Source organism: Rhinatrema bivittatum, chromosome 8, assembly GCF_901001135.1.
Source record: "Rhinatrema bivittatum chromosome 8, aRhiBiv1.1, whole genome shotgun sequence".
In the NCBI taxonomy this organism is placed as follows: Eukaryota; Metazoa; Chordata; class Amphibia; order Gymnophiona; family Rhinatrematidae; genus Rhinatrema; species Rhinatrema bivittatum.
In genome coordinates this window covers 68,913,410-68,932,314 of record NC_042622.1, presented here as the reverse complement: position 1 = coordinate 68,932,314, position 18,905 = coordinate 68,913,410, and the positions used below count along the sequence as shown (strand labels likewise).

At 46.2% G+C, this 18,905-nt stretch overlaps 1 protein-coding gene across 6 annotated transcripts in view; it reads right to left on the bottom strand.

Annotated features, from left to right (window-relative positions):
* The window catches only part of RALGAPB (Ral GTPase activating protein non-catalytic beta subunit), a 392,859-nt gene that overhangs the window by 173,752 nt on the left and 200,202 nt on the right, over window positions 1-18,905 (bottom strand). For all 6 annotated transcript variants that reach the window (XM_029614592.1, XM_029614596.1, XM_029614594.1 and 3 more), the window contains one exon: window positions 10,898-10,962. In XM_029614592.1, the coding sequence (XP_029470452.1) occupies window positions 10,898-10,962 (65 nt within the window). The remainder of the gene's footprint in view (window positions 1-10,897; window positions 10,963-18,905) is intronic.

The following is an 18,905-nucleotide window of genomic DNA, read 5'->3' as shown; positions in this document are numbered from 1 at the left end:
AAGCATTTGGTTTCTTTAGTAATGGTTTCAGTATTTCCAATTTTAACTGGTTAGGAACTAAACCTTGAGAAAGGGATGTGTTGATAATTTCTGCAATTGGTTTTGAGATGGTGTTTGGTATGGCGATGAGGAGATTTGTTGGTATTGGGTCTGATGGGTGGGAGGAAGGTTTGAATTTTTTGAGTGTGTTTTCAATCTCCAGTGAAGAAGTGAGCTCGAATGAATCCAGGCTTGTGGTTTGTTGCGGCAAGGATGTGAGATGGTGTGTTAGGGTAAGGCTGTTGGATGTGATTGCTTGGGTAAGGTTGGTGATTTTTGTTTTGAAGTAGTTGGCTAGTTCGTTTGCTTTGTTGAGAGCTTGGTGGTCTGGGATAGTAAGAGGAGATGGTTTGGTTAAAGAGGAGACGTAAGAGAAGAGAGCCTTTGAGTCGAATATAAAGTGGTGTATTTTTTTAATGTTCTAGGTTATCACTCCCCTTGTTACTTGTAAACTGGCATGATGTGATTCTATCATGAATGCCGGTATAAAAAAGCTTTAAATAAATAAATAAATGGTAAATTTGAGATAGTCTACAATTACTACATAATCTCGGGTCCAACTTTTAATCTTTTAACAAAGGGGAAACTAATGCTGCATTACACTGAGCTGGGACAATGCCTAGGGATAGCGATTTATTAATCACTTTCTGCAAACAAGACAGAACCTTGTCTGAACAGCCTTTAAGCAGCCAAACTGGGTAGGTGTCAGAGTAAAAATTAGAGGAGTTAATCTGAGAAACCAGTTGCTTTACTTCAAAAACAGACAGAGTTTCAAAATTGACTAATTTAGTCCTCATATCATCATCATCAATGTCTATCCACACATCTTCAGAACATAAAGCCCCTCCATCCAATTGACTCACCAAAAGGTCTATCTTTTCTTTTAAAAATTTAGCAAGAAAGTACCAATCTGGATTATCCTCAAACAGCAATTTACCTTCCCTTGGTTTCTCAACTATTGTCTTTACCGTATTATAAATAACTTTAGGATTATAGGCCACCAGAGAGATTTTATTCATATAAAATCTTTTTTTTTTCACTAAAATAATCACTTTAAAATACATAGAATTAGCATTTTGCCAAATCTTTCTGTCTTTTAAACTAACATTTCTATGCCATTTTCTCTCAAGATGATGACACTTTCTTTTAAGATCAGCTAGTTCTGTGGTAAACCATGGAGAAATCTCAAACCTTCCATTTAATTTCTTTTTCTTAATTTTCAGCCCTTCCTTTCCCATTTAATTTCTTTTTCTTAATTTTCAGCCCTTCTTTTCCCATTTAATTTCTTTTTCTTAATTTTCACCCCTTCCTTTCCCATTAATATTGTAACAAGCCAACCCACCCCTGATACAAAGAATCAACATCTTTGTCATCCTCTCCCCTCCCCCCCAAAGTTCTACACTTTCATCCACTGAAGCATAAAACATAGTAGGATCATATTTCTCCATTTACAGGAAACTTGAATTGTATCCTGTCTTATCCTATCTACTTTCTTTGAGAGTGTAAAGCTAAAGTTAATCAAAAAGTGTTCAGTCCAGGGCAGCTCTTTATTCCCATTAAATCTCAGATCACCCATAAGCAGAATTTCATAGGAACCAAAAATCAGATCTAATAAATGCCTCTTAACATGAGTAGCTCCTACTATAATTTGAAGTAAACCCCCTACATATAAAACATCTAGAAATTCTTAAAATTTAAAACCAGATAAAGGATCTTTATATAAATTGAAATCCCCTAAAATTACTAAATGCGAATATTTAGTAGCTAAGACAAACATGTTTTCTCTAACTTCTTCCCCATGAGCTACAACAAAATCTGGGGGACAATACCAAAGATAAAACCCACAGGTTTTGACAATTCCAATTTGAAAGCGATACTGTCTGAACCAGGAATTTGGTCAGTAAATATAACCTTCAATGGAATAGAATTTCTGTAAATTACAGCTACTCTCCCTCCCTATTTTCCTTGTCTATCGCTACTGACCATTTCATATCTATTTGGACAAATTTGAGTTTTACAGACCTCTGAAAACCACGTCCCTGTTATAAATAAAATATCAATATTATCCTCTAGGATAATATCGTGAACTGAAAGCCAATTTTTATAAGCTGAGCGAGTGTTAATCAATGCGGCACTTAAAGGCCTCCTTCCAAACTCAGATTTGTCCAAAATATCAATATTAAACCAAGTACCACAACTGAAATTAACCAAATAACTCTTAATTAATAGGAATGAGCCCTCTCCCTTTTCTCCTGCGGCCTCCTCTTAGATTATATCTACCCCTACCCCATAAAACATCTATTAATTCTCCTCTCATTACAATCCCAAAGAGTTCCCAAAAAGGTTCCCCAAGAGGTGACCCTCTTCGACTCGCCACAGAAGCAGCTCTTTCCAGCAAGGATAAATGGTCCTAGCAGATGACATGAGAGGAGGTAGGCATGGGTCGACAGCATCAGGTCAAGGGGGTGGTGTTAACAACTCGATGGCAAAGGGAGTTTCAAACCTCCTCCCACTGATTATTTATGGAGGAGGAAAGCCCAAAAGCACAGTCCCCAAGACTACCTGGTCTTTCAGTCTCACCGCAGTAGCGGCTCTTCCCAATGAAGATAAACGGGTTTTCAGCTAAAAATTCGCACATTTAGATGTGTAAAAGTTAGGCCCCTAAATTTAGGCATGTTATTCATTTACCTAAATTCAGACTCCTAAATTAGGTGCTCAGTTCTGAAAATCAGTGTTAAGCTCCAAACTTTTTTCCCTGCTCTAACTCTTCCCCTATAGCCAACCACTATTAGAAACCTAAATTAACCCTAATAATTTTCAAAAGGCCTTATTTAGGAGCCTAACTCCAAAAGATAGGAGCCTAAATTCTTTGCAAATTGGCCCCTTAACGTCCAACCAGCAGATGATCAGGACTTAGGAGAGGATGTACCTAAAGGATTCTTAATACCCTAATGGTAGAAAGGAGAAGCAAGCAAATGTTGGAGAAGAGGGGAAAACAAGTGGACCTGAAAGTGGAGGCGAGGTGATGAGGAAAAGAACTGATGAGAAGAACTAGAGGTGAAGAAGCAGAGAAGGTGGGGAGAAAAAAAGGGAGATGATCTAATGGATAAGGAATAAAGCAGGAGTAAAAGAAAGGAAAATTGGTTCTTACCTGCTAATTTTCATTCCTAGAATATCACAGATCAGTCCAGACAAGTGGCTTTTGCATCCCTACCAGCACATGGAGACAGAGAATAAAAACCTTTCAGGTACTGTTACGTAACAAAGTGCCACCTGCAGTCCCTTCAGTATTGACCTGTACCCAAGCCAATGTAAAAGAAAAACTCTCCAACTGAATCAAACTGTTCCTTCTAGGCTGAACAGAGAACCCAGGGTTGGAGCCCCCTGAACTGGAGCCCTCACACCTGAACAAGGGCCGCTTAGCTCCCTTGGTTCAATATATACATCACCCCAAGGTCTCTCTCCCGCTCCGTGCACATCAGCCCTTCTCTCCCCATCGAAATCATTTCTTTTGGATTTCCACACCCCATATGCATGACTCTGCACTTCTTGGCATTGAATCTGAAGTCGACGAAACAATGTGAGAAGGCGATAGCTAAATCCAGAAGAATGCTGGGCTGCATAGAGAAAGGAATAACGAGTAAGAAAAGGGAAGTGATTATCCCCTTGTACAGGCCTTGGTGACACCTCACTTGGAGTACTGTGTTCAGTTCTGGAGACCAAATCTCATAAGGATGGAGGTGGTCCAGAGAAGGGCGACCAAAAAGGTGGAGGGTCTTCATCGAATGACTTATGAGGACAGATTGAAAAATCTAAATATGTATACCCTGGAGGAAAGGAGGAACAGGGGTGATATGATACAGTCTTTCAGATACTTGAAAGGTTTTAATGATCCAAAGTCAAAAACAAACATTTTCAGTTGGAAAAAAATCAGCAGAACCAGGGGTCATGATTTAAAACTCCAGGGAGGACGACTCAGAACCAATGTCAGGACGTATTTCTTTACGGAGTGGATGCCTGGAACGCACTTCCGGAGGAAGTGGTGAGGACCAAAACTGTGAAGGATTTCAAAAGGGCATGGTATAAGCACTGTGGATCCATAAAGTCTAGAGGATGTGAATGAAATGAAGACAAGAGGCATGGGGGTGGCATACGGGAATGACAACTACTACCCTTATTCAATAAACATACACACGGTTAATTGACTCCAACATTTCTCTATGCTTCAATGGCATAGATATATAGATAAATATATATATTAGTTCTGAAAGACTAACATAGAAATGACGGCAGAAGACGACCGAATTGCCCATCCAGTCTGCCCAACAAGCTTTCATACTTATTTTTCTCATACTTATCTGTTACTCTGACTGCTCTTTTGTTCATTCCCCCCTGCAGTTGAAGCAGAGATCTGCTTGGATATGCATTGAAAGTGAAGTATCAGGTTAATATGGTTTGGGGTAGTAACCGCCGTAACAAGCAAGCTACTCCCATGCTTATTTGTGAATACAGATCCTTTTTCCCACATTTCCTCTTGCCATTGAAGCATAGAGAAATGCTGGAGTCAATTAACCGTGTGTATGTTTATTGAATAAGGGTAGTAGTTGTCATTCCCGTATGCCACCCCCATGCCTCTTGTCTTCATTTCATTCACATCCTCTAGACTAATATATATATTAGTTCTGAAAGACTAACATAGAAATGATGGCAGAAGAAGACCGAATGGCCCATCCAGTCTGCCCAACAAGCTTTCATACTTATTTTTCTCATACTTATCTGTTACTCTGACTGCTGAGGTCAGGGCCCTTATTGGTAACTTTTTGGTTATATATATATATATATATATATATATATCTCTTGAACCAAGGGAGCTAAGCGGTCCTTGTTCAGGTGTGAGGGCTCCAGTTCAGGGGGCTCCAACCCTGGGTTCTCTGTTCAGCCTAGAAGGAACAGTTTGATACATATACATACACACACACACAATTAGGATCTAATTAAAGCTCTGAATTAGATCCTAATTGTAGCTACAATAGTCTTTCAGAACTAAGGGGACGTGCCTCTGGACTGATCCGTGATATTCCAGGAATGCAAACTAGCAGGTAAGGACCAATTTCCCTTTCCTATTCATACCCCAGATCAGTCCAGACAAGTGGGATGTACTCAAGGCTCCCCTAAACTGGGTGGGACCCCAAAAGATCCTCTCACCAAACGTCACTCCTCCTTCGTCTGAACATTCCGTCAGTAATGTCTAGTGAAAGTGTGACGTGTAGACCATGTCACAGCTCTACATATTTCCTGAGGTGACACCAACTGACACTCTGCCCAGGAGGCTGCTTGCACCATAGTAGAATGCACTTGCAATCCTACTGGGGCTGCATGGCCTTTACAAAGATAGGCTGAAAAAACTGTCTCCTTCAACCAGCGTCTGACATCCTTTCTTTACACCACTGAACAGAACAAAGAGATGATCTGAGCAATGAAAACTGTTTGTGATCTTGAGAATATTGCAACAGAATCCGGCAAACATCCAATAAAAAGTTCTTTTGCAGGCGCTGTCTCCTGCAACCAATTTGAAAAAGCTGGAAGCTCCACCATCTGGTTCACATGGAAAGAGGAGACTACCTTCAGTAAAAAAAGAGGGGACTGTATGCAGCGTCACCCTGTCATCTGCCATCCTCAAGAAAGGATCTCTAAATGACAAAGCCTGAAGCTCTGAAATCCGTCTGGCCGAACAAACTGCCACTAGAAAAACCATTTTCAAGGTGAGATCCTTCATAGATGCCCCCAGCAAAGGCTCAAAAGGAGGACCACACAGCAGCCGTAGAACTAAGTAAGGTTCTACTCCAGACACAATTTCCAAACTAGAGGCTGCAAATGCTTGATCCACTTCAGAAAGCAAACTATATCCGGATGAGAGGCCAATGACCTCTCCCGCAACTTGCCTTTAAGACATCCCGAGTTTGCCATCTGAACCTGAAGTGAATTATAGACCAGTCCCATTGACAAACTCCATTTCAGAAAGGCCAAGATGTGGGGAACGTCCACCTGCAACTGATCCAGTCCTTCCTTCAAACACCAGGACTCAAATACCTGGTATATGAAAGGGAAGTAGCAGGCCTCCTAGCCTGCAGCAAGGTGGCAATAGCCGGCTCAGAATACCCTTTCAGCTGCAAGCGTTGCCTTTCAAAAGCCAAGTCGCAAGACAAAATGATCTGCCTGATCCGAGAAGGGTCCTTGCCGAAGTAGCCCTTGCAGATGAGCCAATCTGAGAGGCCCATCTATTGCGAGATGTACCAGATCCACAAACCACGGATGGCGTGGCCATTCCAGAGCCACCAGAATCACCTTCCCTGGGTAGTCCTCTATACAATGAAAGACACAATCTATGAAAAGCCATGGAGGAAACACAGAGCAGGATCCGTTTCAGCCAAGGAAGAACCAGAGCATCCATCCCCTTGAACCTGACCTCCCACCTGCAACTGAAGAACCGAGTCGACTTGCAAATGCCATGTGACTCCATCTGATCTAGCTGCGAGTTGCCCCACCTGGCACAAATGATGTCGAAGGCCTCCGAGGATAACTCTCATTCCCCCAAGTCTAGCTGTTGCCTGCTTAGGTAGTCTGCCTGCACATTGGTGACTCCTGCAACATGTTTCACTGCTATTCCTTCCAGATGCATTTCTGCCCAGGCAAACAGCTCCCAAGCCTCCAGGGCCACTGCGTGACTCTTTGTCTCTCCCTGACTACTGATGCATGCCACCGTCGTCGCATTGTACGAGAAGATCCTTACCATTTTTCCTCGAACCTGCGGAAGGAACAACGTTGTGTGTAATACCCTCGTTTCCAGGCTATTGATAGACCAGAATGATTCCACTGGTGCCCACAGACCTTGGGCCATCTGCCCCTGACAGACCACCCTCCAACCTTTGAGGCTGGCATCGATGGTTACCTCCACCCAGTCTGGAGTCTCAAGGTCCACTTCCTTTTCCAAATTGTGGTGAGACAGCCACCATGAGAGACTGGATCTGGATTCTTCCTGCAGAGGTAAAGGAAGATGATACTTTCCAACAACGGATCCCAACAAGATAAAAGTGTCCTCTGCAGTGGATTCATGTGAATAAACACCCATGGCACCAAATCTAGTGTGGACGCCATGGAGCCCAGTATCTGCAAATAATACCAGATCCTGAGCATTGAGAGATGTATTAGATGAGTCACTTGCATCTGCAACTTCACTACCCTGTCTGAAGTCAGGAACACCTAGTCAATCTGAGTGTCGAATTGCATTCCCAAAGACTGGGCCAGCACTAGATGACTCTTCGCCAGGTTTATCACCCAACCCAGTGATTGCAAACTTACCATGACCTGTCAAATGGACCTGTAGCATTTTCTCTTCTGACTTTGCCTGAATGAGCTAGTCGTCCAGGTAAGGATGAACTAGAATCCCTTCCCTTCTGAGGACTACTGCCACCACCACCATCACCTTCATGAATGTCTATGACATTGTCGCCAGCCTAAAAGGGAGAGCCCGGAACTGGAAGAGTTGCCCTAATACCATGAACCTTAGAAACTTCTGTTGTTTCGCTTGAATGGGGATATGCAGATAGACTTCTGTCATGTCCAATGATGCCAGAAACTTTCTCCTGGACCGCTGCTATCACCATATGCAATGTTTCCATATGAAAGTGCAAGACTCGCAACGCCAAATTGAACTTCTGAAGATCCAGAAAAAGCCAAACTGTGCCCTCCTTCTTGGGAACCACAAAATAAATAGAGTATCTCCCTTGTCCATGCTCTGCTGGCAGGACTGGAACAATTGCATCCAGCCTTTGCAACCGATGTAGCATGCCCTGAACCGCCTCTCGCTTTCTTCGAGATGAGCAGCGAGACTCCAGGAAGGCTTCTCTGATGATACGTGAAAATTCCAAAGCATAACCATCCTTTACCACTTCCAGGTTCCATTGGTCTGATGTGATCTTGGTCCAATCACCGTAAAAGCAGGCTAATCTTCCCCCTACAGCTCTATGGAAGAATGGACCCCTCTGGCCTCACTGCGAAGACTTTCGTCCTCCGGTCCGCTGACCGGAGAAGTCTCTGGAGGGTCTGCTGTCTTCCCGAGGTTGAAGAACTCTTGCCAGAGCAAAACCTCTTCATATCCCAAAAACAGGGATGGGGCAAAAATTGTTTCTTAAAACTCTTCTTATCTTCCAGAAACTTATTTCCCTTCGACTTCCCCAGATGCTTCATCAGCTAGTCGAGATCTTCACCAAACAGCAGTTTCCTCTTAAAGAGGAGATTACAGAGTTGGTCTTGGACCACATATCCGCTGATCAGTTTCACATCCACAATATCCAGCAAGCCGTAACTGCTGAGACATACTTCTGGTTGACATACGAACCAAATCATAGTGTGCATCCTCCATGTAGGATGTCCCAATCTCCAACCGGGCCGCCTACGTGGAATTGGCTGTATGGAAGGAATCATTTTTCTTAGCCTTCTGCACCCAGCATAAAAAAGCCCCCAATTTGTCCAGAACAGATGTGTGATGATGCATAATCTTGTTCATAACATGGTTTATTGCGATTTTGTCATTTCCAATGAATAAAATTTAAATTTCAAAAAAAAAAAAAAAAGCCCCCTGCATCAGGCTACCATAGACAGCCGCTCGCAGACTGAAGGCAGAAACCTCAAACATGTTTTAACTGAATCTCCATTTTACAATCCCAAGCATCCCTCAGTGTGGCCGAACCTGCCACTGGAATAGCCATCTTCCTGGTCACTGCCAAGACTGATACATATTCTTTTGGAATCAACAGGTCTATGGTCTCCTCCGACAAAGAGCATAACTTTGCCATTGTCCTACTGACCTTGAGACCCGCCTCAGGAGAATCCCACTCCTGATTTACCAACTTCTTCACCTTTATTGGGCACTGGAAAAGCCATAGGACCACCAGGCAGTCCATCCAGAACCAGATGTACCCTTTCATTATCAGATTCCTCTTGGGTGACCTTAATCTCTAACTCCTCCAGGACCTGTGGAATAAGATGCTGCCAACTCCTCCTTCCTGAATATTCGGACAACCCTCGGGTAATCTCCTTCTGCCACCTCATCTGGATCAAGGGTGTCCTTGCCCGTATCCAGATCAATATCTGGATTGACTTTTGGATCCCCATGTGGACCATTATCCCCAGGATCATCCACCGGATCCTCCTGCAGGTCATTGGAATCATCCTAGTCATCTCCTGCCGCATACCCAAGACCCAGGCATCTGAGCAAGCCTCTAGACACCCCCAGCTAAGGAGATCTTCTCTAAGAGAAGTGCTGTGGCTGCTGGCCCAGGGGCTGCTTCCTCCTTGCTCCCTTCCTAGCTAAATAGACCTTGTGAAGGAGCAGAAAAATCCGCTGAGAAATCTTCCAGCTTCATGGAATTCTCGGCCTGCACATTCCCTTCAGATTCTTCCCCCTGTTCCTGGTCCTCTGATACAGATTGGACCATAGGAGACAGAGGAGGAGGGAAGTCTCTGGGTCCCCTGGAAGCACTCTGCTTCTTACTGCGTGCCTCAGCCAAATTAGCTGCACTCCCGATCCCCCCAGGGACCTCTGCAGCAGGCCCTGCCGACTTGGTGACTCTTCCTGCTGTCTGCCTCAGTGAACGTTCCCTCTGTGCCCGAGTTATAGTCCATATAAAGTGCAGAAGAATTAAGCTGGCTGCGCTGCAAATTGCATGCCCTGCAGGATCCCTCATGTTGAGATGTCGGTGCCATTGTATCCGCAACCGTAGCCCAAGCATAGTGCTGCATGGTTAAGCAGGCTCACAGAGGTGCGTGACTGAAGGAGCTCTGTCACCGGTGCAAGTTCACCCTCCTCGAACTGCTCCAGACCTTGAGGCAGATGAGGGACTTTTACTCTCTCCCTCTGGCACTAACAGCTCCCATTGAAAACATGTACCACTCATCTGGCCTTTCAAGCTGCTGAAGCCTTTTCTTTTTCTTTTTAACAATTTAAAGGCACAGCTCTCTTTAACAAGGTAACCCTTGAGAACAGATATACTTCCCTGAATCCAGATGATGGCACTGGGGAGGAGACCAGGGAAGGAGAGAGAAAGCCAGACCCTTGGCTATCAATCCCTCTGTAAGCAGCAGGCAGAGACCAGACAGGGATCACCAACCCTCTGCTCGCCTGGCTCTACCTGAGGGATAGCCCATGAAGGTGCCTAACACCTCAGGGAACAATTCTTCTAAAACTACTGACTTTCTTATTTTTTTTCTTTTTCAGTTTCTCTCAAACTGCAGGTTTACACCTCTACCATGTGCTGGAGACTGAGAAATACTGAGAGACTGCAGGTGGCACTCTCTGTTATGTAGCAGTGCCTGAAAAGTTTTTATTCTCTGCCTCCAACTGCTGGTATGGATGCAAAACCCACATGTCTGGACTGATCTGGTGTATGAACAGGAACAGGTAGATGAGGGGGGAAAAGTAGTCAATATATGATGGCTATATTGAGGCAATTTATGTGATGTGATGGAGGGAAAAAATTGAGGGCTCTGATGCTGTTGAGCAAGTGGGAGATGGGGTGGTTAACAGAGTGAGAAAAAGTGAGAGAGAGAGACAGCAGACAAACAAAACTTACTGACCAACCATTAATCTAAGAGTCTGAAAGTCTGTATGAACTATATTGTGATGTGGAAATTTGTAAGATTGGTTTTGATTACCTTGTTTGAAATGTCAAACTTGCACAAGCTTCCAGCTCCAGAAAGGGCAAGCCTAAGAGCATTCTTATAAACATGTCAGTCCTATTCAGAGCGATTCACAAGTGTAACTGTTAGATACATTTTTTATAACACAAGTACTTCTTACCGTTTCTGACTCATTGCCAGTGGCTTCTAAAAATGCTGAATCTTGAACAATATTTAACATTGCACCTGTAGTAACAAAGAGAATCAAGTTAAATATTAGTAAGATAAACATCTGAGTAATTAGTAGATTTTAAATATGCTATACTGTATTTATAAGCTAAGTAACAAAGATTTTCAGATTTTTTTCACTACATTATATGAGATAGTATGCAGCATTTCTTTATTTTGCAGTTAAAGTTATATTTAACTATTACAATTATAGAATGAGAACAGAATCTGGTGTAGCTTGCTTGTTACAGCGGTTACTACCCCAAATAAGTTACGCCTGATACTTCACTTGGAATACATATCCAGCGCAGCTCACTGCTTCAACGGCAGGGGGAATGAAGTAAAGAGGATTTATATTCAGACAACCAACAAGGACTGAATTGCACAGGCAGGGTAAACACGCATGGGAGTAGCTTGCTTATTACCGCAGTTACTACCCCAAACCAATTAGCTAGATACTTCACTTAGATGCAGCTCCAGCACTGCTGTCTGCAACGATGGTGGGGGTGGAAGGGAATTGGAACCAAAAAGTTACAAATAAGGGCCCTGACCTCAGCGGTCAGAGTAACAGATAAGTAAGAAAAAAATAGGTGTGAAAGCTTGCTGGGCAGACTGGATGGGCCGTTTGGTCTTCTTCTGCCGTCACTTCTATACTTCTATGTTTCTATGTTCTGATTCTCTCTTCAAAGTTGCCAGACCTGATGGCTGCTACAGAAATGGAGAAATTACTTACCTGATAATTTCGTTTTCCTTAGTGTAGACAGATGGACTCAGGATCAATGGGTATAGTGTACTCCCGATAGCAGTTGGAGACGGATCAGATTTCAATCTGACGTCAGCCCCTAGTACATACACCCCTGCAGGAAGTGCAGCTCTTCAGTATTCTCCTCGAAAAGCATTGTGGATATATGTGTGACTGACTAATTTGATTAACTTGACTAACTTCATAACTTGATTAACTTGAACTGGTTGGAACGACTATTTATTTATTTATTTATACCTTTTTTTATACCGACGTTCAGGTAACAGAATTACTTATCACTCCGGTTTACATTATAACAAGTAGAAAACAATGACAACATATGTCTTACAATGAACAAGGGAGTGAACAACTTGGATAATATAACATAACATAACTAGGAACAGTAGCAGTATGCACTATTAGAGCGAGACTAAGCGCATAGGGAGGGAGGTTTGCTAATGGGGGGGAGGGGGAAGGAAGGTTATATATATATATATACTATACTATAGCTGGAGACCGCCAGTGTACTCAACCGGACAGCGTCGACACCTGGTAGGGTGGGTGCCATAGGTGAATGAAAACATGGCTTACCCTTGAATCATTCGAAATTCCATGCGTAACGGCAGTCAAGGGTGGGATGCTGAGTCCATCTGTCTACACTAAGGAAAACGAAATTATCAGGTAAGTAATTTCTCCATTTCCTAGCGTGTAGCAGATGGACTCAGGACCAATGGGATGTATAAAAGCTACTCCCGAATCGGGTGGGAGGCTGCCCATGACCCACTTAGTACTGCCCTTGCAAATGCCGTGTCCTCCCAAGCCTGAACATCCAGACGGTAGAATCTGGAGAAGTGTGGATGGAGGACCATGTTGCCGCCCTGCAGATCTCGGCGGGTGACAGCATTCTGGTTTCTGCCCAGGATACTGCCTGGGCTCTGGTAGAATGGGCCTTGACCTGTAGAGGCGGAGGCTTGCCTGCTTCTACGTAGACTGCCTTGATGACTTCCTTGATCCAGCGGGCTATGGTTGCCCGCGAGGCCACTTCCCCTAGTCTCTTCCCACTGTGAAGGACGAAAAGGTGGTCCGTTTTTCGTACAGGTTCCAACATTTCCAGGTATCTGGACAGGAGTCTGCCTATACTGAGGTGGCGTAGACTAAGAGCTTCTTCCGAATTCTTCAAGTCATCCGGCGATGGTAGCGCGATGGTTTGATTAAGATGGAAGTGTGATACCACCTTGGGAAGAAACGAAGGGACCGTGCGTAGTTGGATGGATCCCGGGGTGAGCCTGAGGAACGTCTCACGGCAGGACAGTGCTTGTAGTTCTGAAATGCGGCGGGCTGAGCAAACTGCCAGCAGAAAGGCTGTCTTTAAAGTTAACAGACGGAGGGACAGACCTTGGAGGGGTCTGAAGGAGGTTCCTGCTAGGAAATCCAGGACCAGGTTGAGATTCCACAGAGGTACCGGCCACTTTAGTGGTGGGTGGATGTGTTTGACTCCTTTCAGGAAACGTGACACGTCCGGGTGAGAAGCTATGCTGTCGCCCCCGCTCTTGGGCCCGTAGCATGACAATGCGGCCACCTGTACCTTGATAGAGTTGAGGGACAGCCCCTTCTGTAGCCCGTTCTGTAAGAATTCCAGGATCACGGGAACTTTAGTTGAGCGTGGCTTGATGTCATGGTCTTCGCACCAGGCTTCGAAAACTCTCCAAATCCTTAGGTACGTTAGAGATGTGGAGAACTTGCGTGCTCGGAGCAGGGTGTCGATTGCAGCCCCTGAGTATACAGCCCCTGAGTATCCGCTCTTTCTCAGGCGAGCCCTCTCAAAGGCCAGGCCGTAAGAGAGAATTGAGCTGGATCCTCGTGGAGGATCGGTCCTTGTTGGAGTAGGTCTCCGTGTGGAGACAGTGGTAGGGGTTTCCCTGCCAGTAGTCTTCTCATGTCGGCATACCACGGTCTTCTTGGCGAGTCCGGGGCCACCAGAAGAATTAGTCCCCTGTGCAACTGTATCTTGTGAATGATTGCGCCCAGCAGGGGCCCCGGTGGGAAAGCGTATAATAGGGTCCCCTGTGGCCAGGTCTGTACCAGGGCATCGATCCCCTGGGACTGAGGTTCCCGCCTGCGGCTGAAGTACCTGGGTACTTGGGCGTTGGTCCGGTTTGCCAGAAGGTCCATGTCTGGTGTCCCCCACTGGTTCACTATCATTTGGAATGCTGCGGACGACAGCTTCCATTCTCCTGGGTCTAGACTTTCCCTGCTGAGGTAGTCCGCCGAGATGTTGTCTTTCCCGGCGATGTGGACGGCCGAGATCTGTTGGAGGTTTACTTCCGCCCACGTCATTAGGGGGTCTATTTCCAGAGACACCTGTTGGCTTCTGGTTCCCCTTCTGCCGGTTGATGTAGCTCACTGTTGTGGCGTTGTCTGACATTACTCTGACCGCTTTGTCTCGGAGTCTGTGGGCAAAGCGTAGGCAGGCTAGTCTGACTGCCCGGGCTTCTAGGCAGTTGATGCTCCATCCCGACTCTTCTGCGTTCCTCTGTCCTTGGGCGGTTAATTGCTCGCAGTGAGCTCCCCATCCTCGTAGGCTGGCGTCTGTGGTGAGCAGGGTCCAGATTGGGGAGGATAGTCTTGTTCCCTGGCTCAGGTGGCTGGCCAGTAGCCACCACCGTAGCTGGATTCGAACCCTGCCCGGGAGTGATAGACGTACGGCGTAGTTCTGAGACAGCGGATTCTGTCGTGATAGAAGTGAGCGAGGCAGGGGTCTCATGTGAGCCCTCGCCCATCGTACTACTTCCAGTGTGGATGCCATCAGACTGAGGACTTGTAGGTAATCCCATACTGTGGGGCGAGGTTCGCTCAACAGGCTTTGTAACCGGTTCCACAGTTTTGATCTCCTTGTGGGAGTCAGGCTGACCTTGTCTTCTTTGGTGTCGAATCGGACTCCTAGGTACTCTAGAGACTGTGAGGGCTGCAGACAACTTTTGTTTGTGTTGACCACCCATCCTAGGCTCTCCAGTAGAGTTTTGACTCTGTTGGTTGCTTGGCGGCTTTCCTCTGGGGATTTTGCCCTGATCAGCCAATCATCTAGGTAAGGATGTACGAGGATTCCTTCCTTCCTCAATGTTGCCGCCGCCACCACCACTATGATCTTGGTGAACGTCCGGGGTGCTGTGGCTAACCCGAAGGGTAGTGCCCGGAACTGGTAGTGACGATCCAGGAGTTTGAAGTGTAGATAGCGCTAGTGTTCCTGATGAATTGGGATGTGTAGATAGGCCTCTGAAAGATCCAGGGATGTGAGAAACTCTCCCGGTTGTATTGCCTTTATTACGGAGCGTATGGTTTCCATGCGGAAGCGGGGAATCCTCAGGTGGCGGTTGACAGACTTGAGGTCCAGGATGGGCCTGAACGTCCCCTCTTCCTTGGGGACAATAAAATAAATGGAATAATGCCAGTATTTATTTCTTGTGGAGGCACTGGGGTTATGGCCTCAAGGGCCAGTAGTCTGGTTAGTGTAGCTTCCACTGCTACCTTCTTGGTAAGTTCGTGGCAGGGGGACTCCACGAACTTGTCAGGAGGGGTTCGTAGAAAATCCAGATAGTACCCCTCCCGAATGATGGCTAGGACCCACTTGTCCGAAGTTACCTCGACCCATCTGTGGTAGAATAGGGCTAGGCTGGCCCCCTATGGCTTCTTCCCTTGGACGGGTCGGCTGAATCTCATTCTAGGGTACGGCTGGGGTCTGTACTCGAGCTGGTTCCCCCTCTTGTTGTGCTTGGTCCGAAAGGACTGGTTCCTGCCCGTTGGGCGGGGCGCTTGATAGTTGTTTCTGTATGGATTGAAGCACTGTGTACTTCTGCCCCTGGCGGGCTAGGGGGAAGGGTTGCTGGTTCCTCTTCGTCCTGTCCTCCGGTAGGCGTGGCAATGGGGACTCGCCCCCATTTGTTGGCCAGTTTCTCTAGCTCGCTGCCGAACAGGAGGGATCCTTTGAAGGTCATCCTTGTGAGGCGGGTTTTGGAAGATGCATCGGCCGACCAGCTTCGGAGCCAGAGTTGCTTCCTGGCAGCCACCGCAGAGGACACTCCTCTGGCCGCCGTGCGCCCCAGATTGGAAGCAGCGTCTGCAAGGAATGACACTGCTGGTTCCATGACTTCTCCAGGTCTGAGATAAGCAGGCACGTGTCACTACGGTGCAGCAGGCCGCTATTTGTAGGGACATAGCAGCCATGTCAAAAGACTGTTTAAGGATGGATTCCAGATGCCGGTCATGTGCATCTTTGAGCGCTGCTCCTCCCTCCACTGGGATAGTGGTGCGCTTCGAGACCGCGCAGACCATGGCATCAACTCTTGGGCATGTGAGAAGATCTTTGACCGCCGTCTCCAGGGGGTACATGGCTGCCATAGCTCGTCCCCCTTTGAATGTGGACTCTGGAGCGCTCCATTCCAGGTCAATTAGCTGCTGGATGGCTTGTAACAGAGGGAAATGGCGGGAGGTCTGGCGAAGGCCCTCCAGTAGGGGATTCGGCTTGGGTCCCCCTGAAGCATCTGGGCCCGGAATAGCGAGCTCCCTCAGGCTGTGGGTGACCAGGTTAGGGAGCTCGTCCTTGGTGAAAAAGCGTCTCATGGTTCGGTGAGGCTCTGTCCCCGGGGGGAGTTCCCCCTCTTCTAGGGGCTCTGCTTCCTCTTCAGAGTTGTCTGTGTCCCCATAGGTGGGGCTCCTGGGTGGTGGAAACCTTTGTCTAGGCCTCGAGGGGCCCGGGGCATAAAGGTCCTCTGGCGGAGGATGTGGCTGGTCAGCCAGGGGTTCCTTTTGCATGTGAACAAAGGTGTGTAGCCCTTTGAAGAACTCTACCCATGAGATAGACGCTGGATCCAAGCTGAGGGGCGTTGGGTCCCTGGGGGTCCCCATTTGTGGGGGTGTCCCGCTGGGAATTGTAAGGTCTGGGGTTCCCACTGAGGAGCTATTACTTGGCCCTGAATGGGACTGGCCCTGGGCTGGATCTCCCAGGGCCTCTTTGCACTGAGCGCACAGGGCGTTGGCGTAAACCCTTATGCGCTCCGGTGCGTCTAGATGTGCGTGTGGGTTGTGTGCCCAAGTCGTGTTATGCGCTTAGCCCGGTAGGTGCGCGGCGCGCGTATATCTTGTGCGAGCGGCCCTTGTGCGTGTAACTTATGTGCACATGTAATCTGTGCGCCTAAATAAACTTGTGCGCCCAGCCCGAGACTACAAGCGGAGCGGCGAATAGGGCCAAGGTGGCGACGGCGACCACGCGGGCAATATGGTGACTACCTCGAAGGGTCTCCACGTGGGTAAACCCTTGGATCTAACCGGGGCCTGGCCCTGCTAGGGCGGATCAACCCGGCGGCACTGGTCCCGGCTGGCGACCTGTGCAACTCCTCGAACCTCAGAGACCCGAGTCGGCGCTGAAGATTTCTACGTTACCTTGTCTTCGGCGCTTCCTGGTTTCGTTCCAGGCGGTCTCCGGCTGCGAGGGGAGAGGGCAAATACCTTCATCGCCGCGCTTGAGGTGGCACCCGCTGCCTCTCAGCCGCGCCCGGGATTGGGGGCTAGGTCCTTGCCACGATTCGGCCGCCGGACCAAGGCTCACCTCCAAGGGACCACGGAAATCACCTCGGGAAATCTCAAGTGGGGGAGGGACCCAAGGGTATCACCGCAGGAGAGCGGGGCTCATCTTCAGAGGTAGGTTTCATCTTCAAATTTGGGTTTTCTTCTTGAATTGATTCTAATGCTGCAAGAGCGTGCAGATAGTTCCTAACTGCTACGGAGACGGAAAATACTGAAGAGCTGCACTTCCTGCAGGGGTATATGTACTAGGGGCTAACGTCAGATTGAAATCTGATCCGTCTCCAACTGCTATCAGGAGTACACTATACCCATTGGTCCTGAGTCCATCTGCCACACACTAGGAAAGAACACATTCTAAGCTCTGTGCTCCATTTCTTTGTACAAGGATTAAGAATGAAAAAAAAGTGCTGTTTATCTAGTACTTTCATTATAAGCAAGATTTATCTTAATATTTTTTTATCAAGTCTTACCAGCTTGCTTGTTATGATGAGACCCATATTCAAAAGCCATTTAGATGGATAACTCAAAAGTTATCCGTCTAAATGTCAAAACTGAAACATTAAAAGACTTATGAGCTTAAATTCTAGCTGGATAACTAGTTATGTAGCTAGAATTTAGGGACATATGCAGCTAACTTTAAGATAGCCCACTATATTCAGCAGTGTGACTGTGCTGCTGAATATATCCTGCTAGCCAAGCCGCTCAGTGGCTGAATATTGCCCCCTATATTTTCAGCTGCTGCAGAATACAGCTGCTAGGATTTCACTACCAATTCTCTGGAGGGTTAATTTTAAAATACTTTCAATTGTTTTCAAGTGTTACCATAAAGTGGCCCCAAGTTATGTGACTAAATTGTTGACACACTACAGCTGTATGCACAAGTTTATACATCTCCTGGACAAATTGTGTGTATCAATGAATTTCTAAGTGAACAGAAGCTGACACGCTTCTACATGGTACAAAATTAAATGCTTATTTAAAAAAACAAAACAAATCACCTGATGAACCCACCTCAAATAAATCCAATATAAAATACTATGGATCAATCAAAACAATGAATGTGACTAAATTTGCTGTCAAATAAAACATTCATTCATCTTTTTTCTGCAAGTACTTCATGATTGATTAGTAGATATGTTTCAGATCGTTGACTTCCTGAAATATCCAACTTTTTTTTTTTTCAGCTTCAATTTCTTTAATGACTGTGGGACATTAGCTTCTAGCACAAGTTGATATTTAGTTGAATCAATTCTTCCTTCACCTTCTCAATATTTTCTGTGCCACACAACTCTAAAGCATAATAGATCCATCCCCATGCTCAACAGATTAATTTTCATTTCATTAGTCCAAAGCATTTTGTTCCAAAAAGTTTCAGACTTATCAAAGTTTTGCATATTTTAGACAATGACTTTTGTGATGACAGTGTAGAAAAATTTTTTTTTTCTTCTGACCAGTCTCCTATGCAGATTACTACTGTTTAAGCAACAGTAGACCAAGGGGGGAACCAAGATGGCGCCCTGAGAGGAAGTGAATTCGCATCGCTCCGGACCCACGCTAGTTTTTTCAAGCTAACAGCGCTATTTTCCTGCATCCAATGCCCCACAAGAGGAAAGGCAAGATATGGGTCTTCCCACCTGAC